The sequence below is a fragment of the Leucoraja erinacea genome, chromosome 8 (genome assembly GCF_028641065.1).
Source record: "Leucoraja erinacea ecotype New England chromosome 8, Leri_hhj_1, whole genome shotgun sequence".
Taxonomy (NCBI): domain Eukaryota; kingdom Metazoa; phylum Chordata; class Chondrichthyes; order Rajiformes; family Rajidae; genus Leucoraja; species Leucoraja erinaceus.
The window spans coordinates 29,541,274-29,556,616 of record NC_073384.1 but is presented as its reverse complement, the minus strand read 5'-3'; the positions used below and the strand labels follow the sequence as shown (position 1 = coordinate 29,556,616).

At 40.7% G+C, this 15,343-nt stretch overlaps 1 protein-coding gene across 4 annotated transcripts in view; it reads right to left on the bottom strand.

Annotated features, from left to right (window-relative positions):
- Nucleotides 1-12,822: 12,822 nt before the first annotated feature.
- cep170aa (centrosomal protein 170Aa) overlaps nucleotides 12,823-15,343 on the bottom strand; it is a 93,840-nt gene continuing 91,319 nt past the window's right edge. For all 4 annotated transcript variants that reach the window (XM_055639309.1, XM_055639307.1, XM_055639308.1 and 1 more), the window contains 2 exons: nucleotides 13,935-13,986; nucleotides 12,823-13,242 (listed from right to left, as the gene is read on the bottom strand). In XM_055639309.1, the coding sequence (XP_055495284.1) occupies nucleotides 13,037-13,242; nucleotides 13,935-13,986 (258 nt within the window). In that variant the 3' untranslated portion in view covers nucleotides 12,823-13,036. The remainder of the gene's footprint in view (nucleotides 13,243-13,934; nucleotides 13,987-15,343) is intronic.

Genomic DNA, 15,343 nt, shown 5'->3' with positions numbered 1-15,343 from the left:
TCACCCATTCCTTCTCTCCTGAAATGTTCCCTGTCCCACCGAGTTGCTCCAGCTTTTTCTGTCCATCTTCGGTTACATCATTTAAGTGCCTTCAAGATCAAGCAATTAGATTCTATCAGACAAGAAATAGATGCTTCTTGTTACTATAAGTCCGCTATAACCACAATCAGGTATAAGGATCCATAATAACAGAAGTTTATAGTACAGCAGGTGTTTTAATGTTTGAGAACGTAACGGTCATTGGGAAGAAGCTTTCTTTGAAGCTGTTTTCAGACTTCTATACCTTAAATTAAATGTTAAGTTATTGGAAGTCAGTGGCATGCATTCATGTTTAAATAACGAGTGCAAATTAAGATTTAATCTTACTAAACCTTGATTTGGAGTCTCTTTATTCGGTATGTCAGTTGATACCTTGAGCAGTAGGAGGTTCAACACAGCATAAAACCAATATTTGAAAGCATGGCTTAAGATTTGCAGTTGTGATAGTGAAACATTTATAAGTACTACATTGAGAAATGAAACAGCTTCAGGAATATGCCCCCTCCTGGCACCTGCTACAACCTCCACCCTTACTTTTGATTCACCACTATAACTTCACATTAAAGGAGGTTCACATGCACCATTTTAACTCCCTTTCCCATGCTGGCCTTTATGGCATGGTCCTCCTCCATTGCCAGAGTGAGACCACACGTAAACTGGCCATATGTGAACAGCACCTCACATTCCATTTGGGCAGCTTACAACCGTACAATATTAATTTGAACTCTCCAATTTTATATAATAACCTAGAAACAAGCCTCTTCCTCCTCCACCTATCTATATTCCTTCCACTGGCTTCACAATTCATCCTTATCTCATACCTTTTGACTTTTCATCTCTGTTCATCCAACTGCCAATCAAAATATCCCGCTCACCTGTTTCCACCTCTCACTTGCCAGGCTTTTTCCTGCTCCTTCTCTCTTCCAGCTTTGTAGTTCCTCTGACCCTCACCATAATTAGTCTGAAAAAGGTCCCGATCCAAAACGTTACCTACCCATGTTCTCGAGAGATGCTGCCCGATCCACTGAGTTGTTTCAGTCTTTGTCTTTTTTGGTAAACCAGCAACTGCAGTTTTTTTGTATTATCTTAAATTCATCATCTGGCCCATGTGCTACTGGGGCTAACATATTTTTTGATACATATCAAAACCAGTCATGATCTTGTACACCTCTATCACATCTCCTTTCAACTTCCGTTACATCATGGAGAAGAAATCTAGCCTGCAACTGAAATCTTTCATCCTTTCTATGTCTGATATGGAGTTAAACACAGAAACCATGTTCTTGTCAGTGACCTGCTTCTCCACAGATGTTTTACATCTTTCACAAGCACTGTCTTGGGCAATCCAAAGATTTGGCAAAAACTGAAGGCACTAAAAGAATGACTACCATTTCAAAATATAGGACATTTTTGTGCTTTGTTACAATAAAGAACAAATGAGTATTTAATGGGGGATTAGGTCCTAACTAGAATAATAAAAAATGACTGCTCACTTAGCCCCGAGTAATTAGTTATGTATGCTAAGATGCAATGGATTTTTATTTGTTTGATATTTCTAAATCTATTCATGTTACAATCATTATTTCACATGCTGTAAAAAGGTTTAGAAAATTTGTTAAAAAGTGTTTGAAGAAGGGTTTCGGCCCGAAACGTTGCCTATTTCTTTCGCTCCATAGATGCTGCCGCACCCGCTGAGTTTCTCCAGCATTTTTGTCTCTCCTTTTATGCTTTCTAATTGCTGTTAAACTTCAATGTGATTAGTCGTTCAGCTTGAGATGGTGATTGACATAGGCGATTCATTAGGACTGTCCGAATAAAGGAAATCTGTGCAAGCTTCTAGTGGAAGTGGAACCTCAGGTTCTAGATTTAACACCCTTAGTTGCAAGAGCTACTCCAAGAGTATGATTAAAAACTAATTGACTCAATGATATCTTATTTCTACTTAAATTATAGCAATCAATACCTTAGAGAACATTTCAAGAATGTTAATCCATTTGCTTGAATTAAGTGGCATCAGCTATTGAGAGGCTGTCGTATCTGAACATTCAACAGAATCTAATTAACACCCATTAGTAGCTGAATTGAACTCAATGGACCAGTCAATCTAGTCTAGAATTTCAATAATAATATAGATGTCATAGATACAAATGCATTATTTTTCCTTGTGAATTTTAGGTAAAATTTAGGTATACTATCTAAATGGCGTCAAGTTGGGAAAAGGGGAAGTACAACAGGATCTGGGGGTCCTTGTACATCAGTCTATGAAAGTAAGCATGCCATTACAGCAGGCAGTGAAGAAAGTGAATGGCATGTTGGCCTTTATAACAAGAGGAATTGAATATAGGAGCAAAGAGGTCCTTCTGCAGTTGTGCAGAGCCCTAATGAGACCACACCTGGAGTATTGTGTGCAGTTTTGGTCCCCTAATTTGAGGAAGGACGTTCTTGCTATTGAGAGTACAGCATAGGTTTACAAGGTTAATTTCCGGGATGGCGGGACTGAGGATATCTCATTGAAACATATAAAATTGTTACGGGTTTGGACACGCTAGAGGCAGGAAACATGTTCCCGATGTTGGGGGAATCCAGAACCAAGGGCCACAGTTTAAGAATAAGGAGTAAGCCATTTAGAACGGAGACGAGGAAACACTTTTTCTCACAAAGAGTGGCGAGTCTGTGGAATTCTCTGCCTCAGAGGGCGGTGGAGGCAGGTTCTCTGGATGCTTTCAAGAGAGAGCTAGATAAGGCTCTTAAAAATAGCGGAGTCAGGGGATATGGGGAGAAGACAGGAACGGGGTACAGATTGGAGATGATCAGCCATGATCACATTGAATGGCAGTGCTGGCTTGAAGGGCCGAATGGCCTACTCCTGCACCTATTGTCTATTGTATAATCCAATAATTCTAGTTTATGAACATCCAGATTGTTTTCCCTTTGCTGTGTGTGTGCTATTTTGGAACTAGATTACAATGACAGAATAAATGTAATACTCAACCTGCATGTTAACGTTATATTAAATAAAAACTGCTCTTCATACTACCCTGTAACAAAGTGGTAACATTTTAAAGCCAGCTTTCAGTATTTATGACAAATGCTTGGCCAATTTTGGACCAAAGTTCATTCTGATGAGAGGAATTTAATTTTTATTGAAGTTTCTATATATATTTCCCAGCACCTGAAATTTCTTGTTTTAAAATTCTTCAATTATAAATTACAGTTTCTGCTAGGTTGTGGCAGTAGATGTTAGATCTGCTGAGTGCTTCTGGAATTTTCTATTTATAGTTTTTATATTTTGCTTTCACAAGGCTGTGTGCACTTTTCAAAACCCATTTATCTGATCAGTTGTCAATAGCATAACACAAAAAGAAAACAGGCATAGTAAAGGCATAGATAGAAATATGTAAAACCAAAGATATGCGGAGTTACATTAAAAAAATGAACATGTTGCCTACATTTCCTCACAGTATGGTCTCTGATAAATAATAACGTCGCTTAATTTGGCAATTTCACTCCAGAGGCTGCGTCACCAAGCATATATTTTCTAGTGATCTCTACTGTTCAACAAAATAGCTAAATATCTCTGTAAGAGAACTAGATGATATGTCCGTTGGGATTACGTGATGCTTATGCCATATAGTACATTCAGAAAGTATTCAGACCCCTTCACGTTTTCCACGTTTTGTTACGTTACAGCCTTATTTTATAATGGATTAAATTCTTTTTTTTTTTAATCATCAATCTACACACAATACCCCAGAATGAAGCAAAAACATGTATATAGAAATTTTTGCAAAGTAATTAAAAAGAAATATCACATTACATAAGTATTTAGACCTCTTTGCTATGACACTCAAAATTGAGCTTAGGTTCATCCTGTTTCCATTGATTATCCTTGAGATGTTTCTACAACTTCATTGGAGTCCACAGTGGTAAATTAAATTGATTGGACATGATTTGGAAAGGCACACAACTGTCTATATAAGGTCTCACAATTGAGAGTGCATGTCAGAGCAAAAACCAAGCCGTGAAGATGAAGGAATTGTCCGTAGACTTCCAAGACACAGATCTGGGGAAGGGTATAAAACAATTTCTGCAGCATTGCAGGTCAGGAAGAGCCTCTGTCATTCTTAAATGGAACCAGCAGGACTCTTCATAGAGGTGTCCGCCTGGCAAAACTGAGCAATCGGGGGAGAAGGGCCTTGATCAGGGAGGTGACCAAGAACCCGATGGTCACTCTGATAGAGATCTAGAGTTCCTCTGTGGAGATGGGAGAACCTTCCAGAAGGACAACTATATCTGCAGCACTCCACCAATCAGGCCTTTATGGTAGAGTGGCCAGATGGAAGCTACTCCTCAGTAAAAGGCACATGACAGCCCACTTGGAGTTTGCCAAAAGGCATGAGAAACAAGATTCTCTTGTCTGATGAAACCAAGATTGAACTCTTTAGCCTGAATGCCAAGCGTCACATCTGGAGGAAATCAGCCTCATCACCTGGCCAATACCATACCTACGGTGAAGCATGGTGGTGGCAGCATCATGCTGTTGAGATGTTTTTCAGCGGCAGGAACAGGGAGACTAGTCAGGATCGAGGGAAAGATGAACGGAGAAAAGTATAGAGATCCTTGATGAAAACCTGCTCCAGAGCGTTCTGGACCTCAGACCAGGGCGGAGGTTCACCATCCAACAGGACAAACACCCTAAGCACACAGCCGAGACAACGCAGGAGTGGCTTCGTGACAAGTCTGTGAATGTCCTTGAGTGGCACAGCTAGAGCCCAGACTTGAACCCGATCGAACATCTCTGGAGGGATCTGAAAATAGCTGTGCATCGACGCTCCCCATCCAACCTGACAAAGCTTGAGCAGATCTGCAGAGAAGAATGGGAGAAATTACCCAAATACAGGTGTGCCAAGCTTGTAGCTTCATACCCAAGAAGACTTGAGGCTGTAATCGCTGCCAAAGGTGCCTCCAAGTACTGAGTAAAGGGTTTGAATACGTCCACAGGCGACAAATATTATTTCTCTCTTTAATCGTAACCAACTGCCTATAAAACTTCACTATCCAGAGGGGAGATAGTTCACCTACAATCAGGTTTCAATTTATTATACTCGATATCTTCCCAAGATGGCTGCACGCCAGGACGCTGCGGCTGTGAGCTCTCCTAGATTGAACTGTTTTTTTGTCTTATCTCTGTTTGTTTGGTGGGAATTGTGCCAGGGTAGACCAAACACGTTTCACTTCACCCGAGAATCGCTAACTTTTATTGGAACGACGCAATAACTGGGGGTTTTGTGTACTTTCCAACATACACACGAGATTCCAGCAGAGATCAGCAGAGCACCGGGGTCCCCATGGATAACCTCCCCCAACAGTCACCGCAGGAGACGGAGAGACCGCAAACGGAAGCGAGGGCGTAGAGCCGGCGTGCTAACTCGGCTAAAGAGGAATCCGCACAGACCACCACTCCCCAGCCTCTTTGTTTCCGACGCCAGGTCTCTTAACAACAAGATGGACGAACTAAGACTCTGTTTATCATCACAATCAGCTATCCAGGATAGTTGTGTTCTGATAATCAGTGAGACCTGGCTCCATCCTGGAATACCTGATGCTAGCGGGCCGGGCTACTCACCGCAGCGACAGAACTGAAGCCTCAGGTAAACAATGCGGGGGGGGGCCTGGTTGTTTTTGCGAACAATAACTGGACTACGGATGCTACTGTTACTGAGAGACATTGCTCACCAGACCTAGAAATGATGGTAGTTAAATGCAGACCCTACCATCTCCCAAGAGAGTTTTCTGTGGTTTTTATTACAGCTGTGTACTTAGCTCCGGAGGCTAAAGCTAATGTAGCACTGGGCTACCTGCTAAATGCGATCAACAAACAACAGAACTCGCATCCTGATGGGGTTTTTAACGTGGCTGGTGACTTTAATCACACCAACTTAAAGAAAGTATTGCCACGGTTTGTGCAACATGTTAAATGCCCAACTCGAGGGGAAAACACACTTGACTGTGTTTATTCTAACATTCCTAAAGGTTACAGAGCCTTACCCCCCCCCCCCCCCCTTGGACAGTCAGACCACCAGTCATTGTTGTTAATCCCAGCCTACATCCCCATCAGTAGAAAGCAGAAACCCACTACCAGGATCATTAAAACTTGGCCAGAGGATGCAACCTTATAACTGCAGGACTGCTTTCAGAGCACAGACCGGAGTCTATTTTATAACCAGGACCTAGAAGAGTACGCTGCAGCAGTACTCTTCTACATCAGATGTTGTGTGGAATGTGTCATCATCAACAAGTGCATCCGTGTCTTTCCGAACAGGAAACCATGGATGACTACGGAGGTCCAGCGTCTTCTGAAGGAGCGGGACTTGGCCCACAAATCTGGCAACAAAGAACTGTACAGCGCTGCCAGACACAACCTTAAGCGGGGCATTAAATCAGCTAAAATGTCCTACAAGGAGAAGATCGAGGACCATTTCACCTCCAGGGATACAACACGCATGTGGCAGGGAATACATCACCTAACAAACCTCAGGGGCAGCAGGGACCCACCGACAGCTGCAAGTACATCGCTGGCAGAGGAGCTCAACCACTTTTTTTGCCTGTTTCGAGAGAGGTCCGAATGAAAGAACCTCTCTCCAACTGGACCCTGCTGACCAGCCACTTACCCTCCAGTTAGAGGAGGTGAAGTGGGCCCTGAGAACTGTTAATGCTAGCAAGGCTGCTGGCCCGGATGAGATCCCAGGCAGGGTGCTCCGGGACTGTGCTCACCAGCTCGCTGGGGTATTTACAGACATGTTTAACCTTTCCCTAGCACACTCCTCCCTGCCAGCGTGCCTGAAAACCACCACTGTCATCCCAGTGCCCAAGCAGAAAAACATCAACTCCCTCAATGACTACAGGCCCGTTGCTCTTACATCTGTAGTCTCCAAGTGCTTTGAAAGGCTGGTCCTAGGTCACCTCAAATTATCTCTCCCCCACCCCCTCCCTCACTCGACCCACACCAGTATGCATATGGGGCTAATAGATCTACAGAGGATGCCATAAACACTGTCCTCCATGCTGCACTACAACACCTAGAGGAGAAGGGGTCATATGTCAGGATGCTTTTTGTTGATTACAGCTCAGCTTTTAATACAATCATACCCAGCAAGCTGATCACAAAAATGCTAAACCTTGGCCTCAGCAGTCAACTGTGTCGGTGGATATTGGACTTTCTCAGTGAACGCCCACAGACGGTGAGACTTGGACCCTACACCTCGACATCCCTGACCCTCAGCACAGGAGCACCGCAGGGCTGTGTGCTCAGTCCGCTCCTCTACGCCCTATACACACATGACTGCTTGCCCCATCACCCCGCAAATAGGATCATAAAATTTGCGGACGATACAACCGTGGTGGGGCTCACCTCAAATGGGAACGAGGTCGCCTATAGAGAGGAGGTGCACAGACTTTCTGAGTGGATTGCTCACAAAAATCTCTCTCTGAACACTAAAACAACAAAGGAAATCATAACTGATTTCAGGCGACATAGAGCGGAGCTCAGGCCACTGGAGATAGGGGGCGAGGAGGTGGAGAGGGTGCCTAGTTTTAAATTTCTGGGGATCAACATCAGTGAGGATCTCAAATGGTCTGTGAACTCTGCTGTAGTTGTAAAAAAAGGCGCAACAGAGACTTTACTTCCTCAGAACACTGAGGAAGGCCCATCTGTCTGCTAAACTGCTGGAGTCTTTCTACCGCTGTTCAGTAGAAAGCATACTGACTTACTGCATAACTGCCTGGTTTGGGAACTGTTCAGCAGCTGACAGAGCAGCTCTCCAGAGGGTGATAAAAACTGCCCAGGGTATCATTGGACTCCCCCTGCCCCCTCTGGGGGACATTTACTACTCCAGGTGCCGCAGCAGGACCTGTAATATCGTGAAAGACATTACACATCCTTGTCACCACCTTTTCACACTGCTGCCCTCACGAAAAAGGTACAGGTCGCTAAAGTCACGCACTGCCAGACTCAAGAACAGCTTTTACCCATCAGCAATCTTGGAACTGAACTCTGTCTCGGGAGTGGGTTATGGGGAAGGAGGGGGAGGGGGTGGGAGACAGTGTTAATTTATGTAAATGTGAATCCATGGGTGGGTTTGGGGAGGGAGGGAGTGTAAAAAGTATGAGTATGTGAATGTTTGAAGTTCTTTTAAATGGAGAGACACAGTAATCTCATTGTATGTGACACATGCAATGACAATAAAGCATTCTGATTCTGATTCACTTTTTACTCCACATGGATAATGCCTTCAATCTGATTTGAGATTTTCAATACACCTGTAACTATCACTGGGAACTGAGCAACCCGGAGACTAGACGAGAGGAACTAATTAATGGATTGGCATCATTAGGTACATCTCAAACCCCCCCAAGTCCAACCAAAAACAACACCACTTAACAATTGAAACAAATAATACCTGGCAGATCAGTCAGGAAATGTTAGGAATTGGCCATTCATGTGTATTTCAAATTACTGCATGTGCCCATTTATAAAAACTAAGGATGAGATCTATTCAGATATCACTGCATTTAGCCATATATGCTCTGCTCCATTAAAGATGCTCTGCTCCACTGTAGATGAGTTGAAGAATGGGACCAGATAGATTCCCTTCCCCCCCCTGCCAATCTACTGTTCCACTCTTCACACTCACCTCCCAAACATAAGTCTTTGAGTGATGCTCCTTTTTTTAAAAAAAAGTTTTTTTTTCAAACTTATTTGATGATTTTTTAGATCTATGAGAGACAATTAAAAGCAATAAAAACATTTTGACAGTCTGCATGTAGTCTCGTTCCTTAGAGCTTGCCTTGCATTGTAGGATGCCTCGCAGGTGCAGCTACAGGAAGCAGCGGTGGGGGGGGGGGTTGTGGTGAGGAAGGTGTAACGCAATTCGTCACCCTTTCCATTTGAGTCTAGAGTTGTACAGCACAATTTGTCCATCTGGCCCCACGACGCCCATCTTTGGTAATCTCATTTCCCTGCATTGAGTCCATGTCCCTCTACTCCTTTCCTATCCAAGCACCTGTCCAAATGCCTTCGAGACATTGTAATTGTATCGGCCTCTGCCTCTTCCTCAGACTTGTTCCATACAGCCACTGTGTGAAAAGCATGCCTTCTTTTGAGCTAAATACAAACTGCTGGAGGAAATCAGCAGGTGAGGCAGCAGCTGTGGACGGAAATGGACAGAAACATCTTGGGTCAGGACCCTACTGCAGACGCTGCTTTTACTAATGCAGCCCATCTCCGTTCCTCTAGCAATTTATCTTTTTGCTCAACATTGTAGCATCTGCAATTTTGTGTGTTCTCATTTTATTGCTCCCATTATTTGAGATGGTGGTGACTAGGGGTGATGGGCTTGATCCATCATATGCTGGATAGTGCAATGTCCATATCAGGCTGCATAAATATCGACGCACCAGTGAACCTCTGCTGTCTTCAGTGCTTCCCACTTACATCCAAGAATATGAGGATGGAGTGAATTTGATCACTCCTAACATCTCAGATTTAAACCAACTCTTCACAGGTCTTTTAGTTTTCTAACATATATTCTGTGGCAAAGATCGGAGAGGGAAACTTTTATTTGAAACAATAGAAATGTAAAAATACAAATGAACATATATAACCAAATAAAAATAAATAGAGATAACAAGAGTTCATACAAAATCAGGAGAAAACCATGTAACTGTAAAACAAAGATATTACAAGTTATAACACAAATGTGTAAACACATAAAACCAACACAATAAAGTGAAGTGGTTAGCTAGCATATTTAGAAATTGGAAAATTCACTCCATTGCTATTTACTTGTAAAGCATAGTACAACTGTTAATCACATTTCCATCCATGGGGTAAAATTGTTCTGATGCTGTTGTAATAAATACCTGCCAGGTGGAAAGTGGGAAAAGAGAGAAAGAAAATACAGGCAATATTTGGTCATCTCACAGTTTAGAGGGAGAAAAAAAAAAATTAGACCCAAACCACCCAATGTTCAAAAGTTAGTTTGGAGCAATTCTACATTGCCAATCTAATAAATTGCCCATTTCAAATTACCAAAAATAAATTTGGCTTAATGTTAGAGTTGAATTCACATCACAAATTAGTGAGAATGCCCTGATAATTCAGTGTATCAAAATTGTGGTGAAAAGTAAATAAAACTTAAATGTCATATTCACACCTGCACAGGCACTTTATAATACAATGGGATAATTGAACAGAAACTTGTAAATGTGTCAATGCAAACATTTCGCAATAACATATGTTAACTATTGCTTAGTTTATTCATCTATGTTTTCAATAACTATTCCAGAGAAAATTGTCAGTTAGTGGGATAACTTGGACCATTGCATAGCCCAGTAGAATCCATATTAACAATGAACTGAAGATATGTCAGAAATGCATCTTGTTTATATACAAAAGCAAAGGCAATTCACTTGTCAATAACAAAATAGGCAGAGTTATTCCTTTTACCATTATTTTGATAATGTTAATATACAAAAGTAAAAACTGAAATGAAGATACCACAATTTAAAAATATCTTTGGATTATTCACACTTACAAACGATATGATCATATGTGAAACAAACTATTGTCCTTGCTCTCTTCCCCCTCCCCAAAGTCTCTCTTTTGAATCACTACACAGATGATGCTTGGCAATGCAGCACTCCTTTTCCTCCAAAGTTAAACCATGAAGTCAGTATTGCAGAAAAAGCAGTCTGTGTGGCAAAGAGTAATGAAGCAAGGGATGAATGATAGGGACACAATATATTTCTAAGGCGGCTGATCTACATTTTTGTAGGTTAACTTGTACCAGAGAGCTATCACCACTCAAGACAAGCAAAATTGATAGATACAGCCCACCTGTGTCATTTACTATACAGCTTAAAAGCAACTTAGAGAGTGTGATGCAAATTTGATACATAACTGTCAGGTTCAATTCCAGCTTTGTTCTTAAAAGTAAAAGGGAGAGGAGTGACTATACTTTTGCTTCCAGGTGGCAAAGACACAGTAATATTAGTTTAAGGCCTAAATTGTGTTATGAATATTTCATGAGCACAATAAATACTTGATTCGGGTAGGCAGTAAGAAACTACAAGTGTTCACTTACCAAAACACAAACTTTAAGTTGATCTGGTCAAGACTTAACTAAATGGTTATATGTTCTGTGATTAAACATCAATTAGATTAAAATTAGTTTCCCTTAAAAATGAATGGATTTCACCGTTGATAATGCTGGGGAATATAAATAACACGAGTGGTGGAGAATACCACACAGGCCTATGATACCCAGAGCAAATGTTCCGAGGGAAGATTTTATAGATATCTCTCCACCATGTCCCAAACGATATCTTAATATCTTAAATGCATTCTCAGAAATACTTATTCTATTTGTATCAAATGGTTTCCATTTTTCATTGCATGCATTTTATGGCTTCTCCAAATGTAATTTCAAAATAAAACTGAATAACAAAATATTCTGCATTATGACTTTACAACCATTTGGAAACAAATAAAGTAGTACCAAGTTATTTCTACTTGGGAACAAAGTGAGAAATTTTCCAAAATGATTTTTTGTCAGATGGACGGAAAATAGTTATTGTTACAAAGAAATCTTGCTGGAAAGAGGGAGATCATTGGTGGTAAGCGGAACATATGCCAAGTGAGCCGTAAACACTCAGATCTGGTACAGTAGAGTCAAATATAGAATAAAGCTGAGTACTCCAGTAGGATCTCAGTACTATTTCCTTTCTACCCATGTTGCACTGCTAGAATGTTCTGAATTGATCATTTAAAATTTTGTTAGCCTCTGCCAAAAAATAGTCTGGAGAATGCTCAACAACATCAAAGGAGATGTTTTCGAGGAATCGTTGCTCTGGGTGTGGAAACAAAAGTATACCAGATATGTGAATGTGTGCTGTCTGTGCCTGCCTTATTCAAAGGTTTGTTTAAAAAATGATCTACACTATTCACACTAATGTAATATCACCTGTTAGCGAACAGATTTTCATAGGAGCCATTGATTATGAGCACTTATCTTGATCAATTAATCACTTTACTACCACAGAACTGAAAACATTCAATTTCTCTTAAGAACCAAATCACGTAATCCTTCCACTTAAATTCTATAAAGTTAATGCACCATTTGTTCTTTTTGCTGGTTTGATGTTTTGTTTAAATGTGATGGACTAAGAGAAGAAACAAAAATGAAATCCCATCAATGCAATACTCCCATCCTGCAGCTCACGTTGTTGCCAATAGTGCAAAAATGTAAGGTAACAATGGTGCAATCAACAGGACTTTACAACATGACCTACTTCTGACCAGAGCGTAAAGCACAGATTTTTGTCATATTACAATAATCGGTGAATATGTTTTCTACTTTATACAGTTAAGGAATATCTTATGCAGAATCTGTGGTTTACATGTTAAACACACATAAATAACAAAAACATTAGTCCTTGATTCAACATGTGCTTCAACTGACCAACATACCTAAGCAGTTTGGTACTAATGTTTTTTCCAATATTCTTGGCTTTTATTGCCTATAAATTAACCCATGTTACATTGTACTTTTATTCCAGTTTCAGTAATAATGCCAATTTGCTTCTCCATTTCATTTTGAAGATGACTCACGAATCTGTCAATGTGATTCACATTTCACTGCACACCACTGTGTCCTTTCCCCATCTCATCTAACCCCCCCCCCCCCCCCCCCCCCCCCCCCCTCCCTCCCTCCCCCCCTCCCCTCCAACTCCTACCGTAATGTTCCATTACTGGATGGATGCAAAGCTTACAGCTCTAGCAAGAGTAACGTGGTGACAAAAGAACCACGGAAAGCAAGAAAACACCTTGAGGCTAGATAATTAAATGGCAAGCAAATGTTCTCATCAATACAGGCCAAATCAAAAATGTGGTCTGTTGGTATATAGTTTGCCACTTTAAAGAGACTACGAAACAATGCTACTCATGCAAAGAATCATCTTTATCTCCTCCATTCTGTTTATACTGGCTTAAATGGTTGCTGTAGTCAGAGTCGGAGGTGGAGATACGAGAATGGCGTGTTGGACTACTCTTCTGTTTGGGCTGTCCAGGCAAACTGGAACATGGTATTTTCAAACCACATGCTGAATCCAGTGCACCATCTGGATCAATCATCACATTGATGGCTAAAAGAAAAAATATATAGGAACTGTTAGAGAGGTATGATTTCAATTATAATAATAAAATTGTCAGACCTCAATTATTTCATACATTGTTAGTTATTTTTGGAGAGGATTGCTATTCAACGCACTTCATTTTCAGTTTTGTATCAAATTGCCAAGATTCTCTAAAATCTACCCACTTAAAGTATTAAAAAAACTCTTGTTGAGAATGAATGAAATGAATTATTTATTTTATAGGCTAATCACATGTCCAAGTACAAACTGCTTGCAAAATACCTGGAAGAACTGAAGGGAAGGAAATGTTTTAAGAGGTTTTACTTATTTGCAGTAATTTAAGATAAACAGTCAGTACAATTGTGTGCAAACTCAAATTATACAGGAGAGATTAAAAACAAAACAGAAACATGTTTGTTATAGAATAACTGTAATATACTTTGGCTTTTTAATTCTGTCTGTTTCAATAAATGTTATCTCCCATGCAAGCCTTATCAGCAAGGAAACTTGCAACATCCCAATGGTAATGCTTTATTAACCTTTCTGAAGATTGGTTAGCCCGCGATCTTGGATCAGGGGAACCCAAACAGCTAATTTAGAAATGATTGAATTATATTATGTTGGGCCAAAGACTGACCATAATTAATAGTTGGCAGAATTATCGTGGGATTGCAAACATTTAAAACGAAAGTACTGCTTACCTTGGAGTTGTTTCTCTATCCTCTTTAACTCCTGCAAGATCAGTGAAATCTCCTTTGTGGAAAAATGAAATTATGGGTTAAGACCAGTTTTCAAAAACAAATGGAATAAATTAAATATTTTAATATTTCCAAGATACTTCTTGCTGAAAAATTGCAAGATCAATTACAACAAAATTTTGGAAAAGATTGCAAACACTTTATACTTGAGAGAGACAAACAGGAATCATGAAATTATAATTTAAGATTATCTTGGGCTCATTATGGGTGAATAGAAAATCTGCAGTATCCGATTCAGAAATAAGAATCACTTTCAGACTTTATAAGGCAAGATAAGATACCTTAACAGTACAAACAGTACTAAGCTAGGAATTACTGCTTTAATGACAGGCTTGTGGCGGGGACTAGCAGGAGACCAGCCAAAAACTAGTCGGACACAAGTTGTGTGCACTAGACGTGTTTATTTTTCTGCAATACAGCTCCCTACTCCTCACCTGATACGGGCTTTGCCCGGTCTTAAATAACAACTCATACGCCGGCCTCTAGAATGGATGATTCATCATGACCTTGGGTTGCAATCAGGTGCCGCCACAGGCTACTTGTTCTTTATAGGATGTGGAGGTTTAAACAATAAAGTGGTCCAATTCAACGAATACTAGGAAGCATCTGTGGAAGGTAATGGTTTAAGGCCAGGAACCTTCTGAAGACCTTCAGCTAACTGAAAAGTCTGATGAAGGATCCCGACTCAAAATGTTGTCTTGTCCATCCCCAGTGTGAAGAAAAGTCCTGGAGGAGGTTAGGGGGAGATGCATACTTAAGGAGGAAATCAGGAGTGCAGATGGGGGCAAGAAATAGCTCTGGCAGATAAGAATGCGGAGAATACAAAGATATTTTCTAAATACATTAATATGAAGAGGGTAACTAGGAGAGAATAGAGCTCCTCAGAAACCAGTGGAGCCGCTGGAGATGGGCAAGGTCCTTAACAAGTATTTCTATTTTTACCTTGGAGAAAGACGTGAAGACTTGGGAACTTAGGACAGATACTGAAGAAGTTTGCAAGACAGTTTATATTATGATCAAGGAGGAGCTGGCTGTCCCAAGACATATGAAGGTAGATATATCTCCTGGGACTGATCAGATATATCAGACGACATTGTGGGAAGCTACAGAAGAAATTGGCAGATATGTACGAATCATTGATAGACACAGGTGGCTGATGGCTGGAGGATGGCTATTGTTGTGCCTCTATTTAAGAAGAGTTAAAAGGATAAGCCTGGGAACTATAGAGCAGCGAGCCTAAAATCTGTAAATTATGGAGAGGATTCTGAGGGATAAGATATAGATTCATTTCGATAAACAGGGGTCAGCATGATTTTATACATGGGATTTTTGTACATGGGAAATCGTGTCTC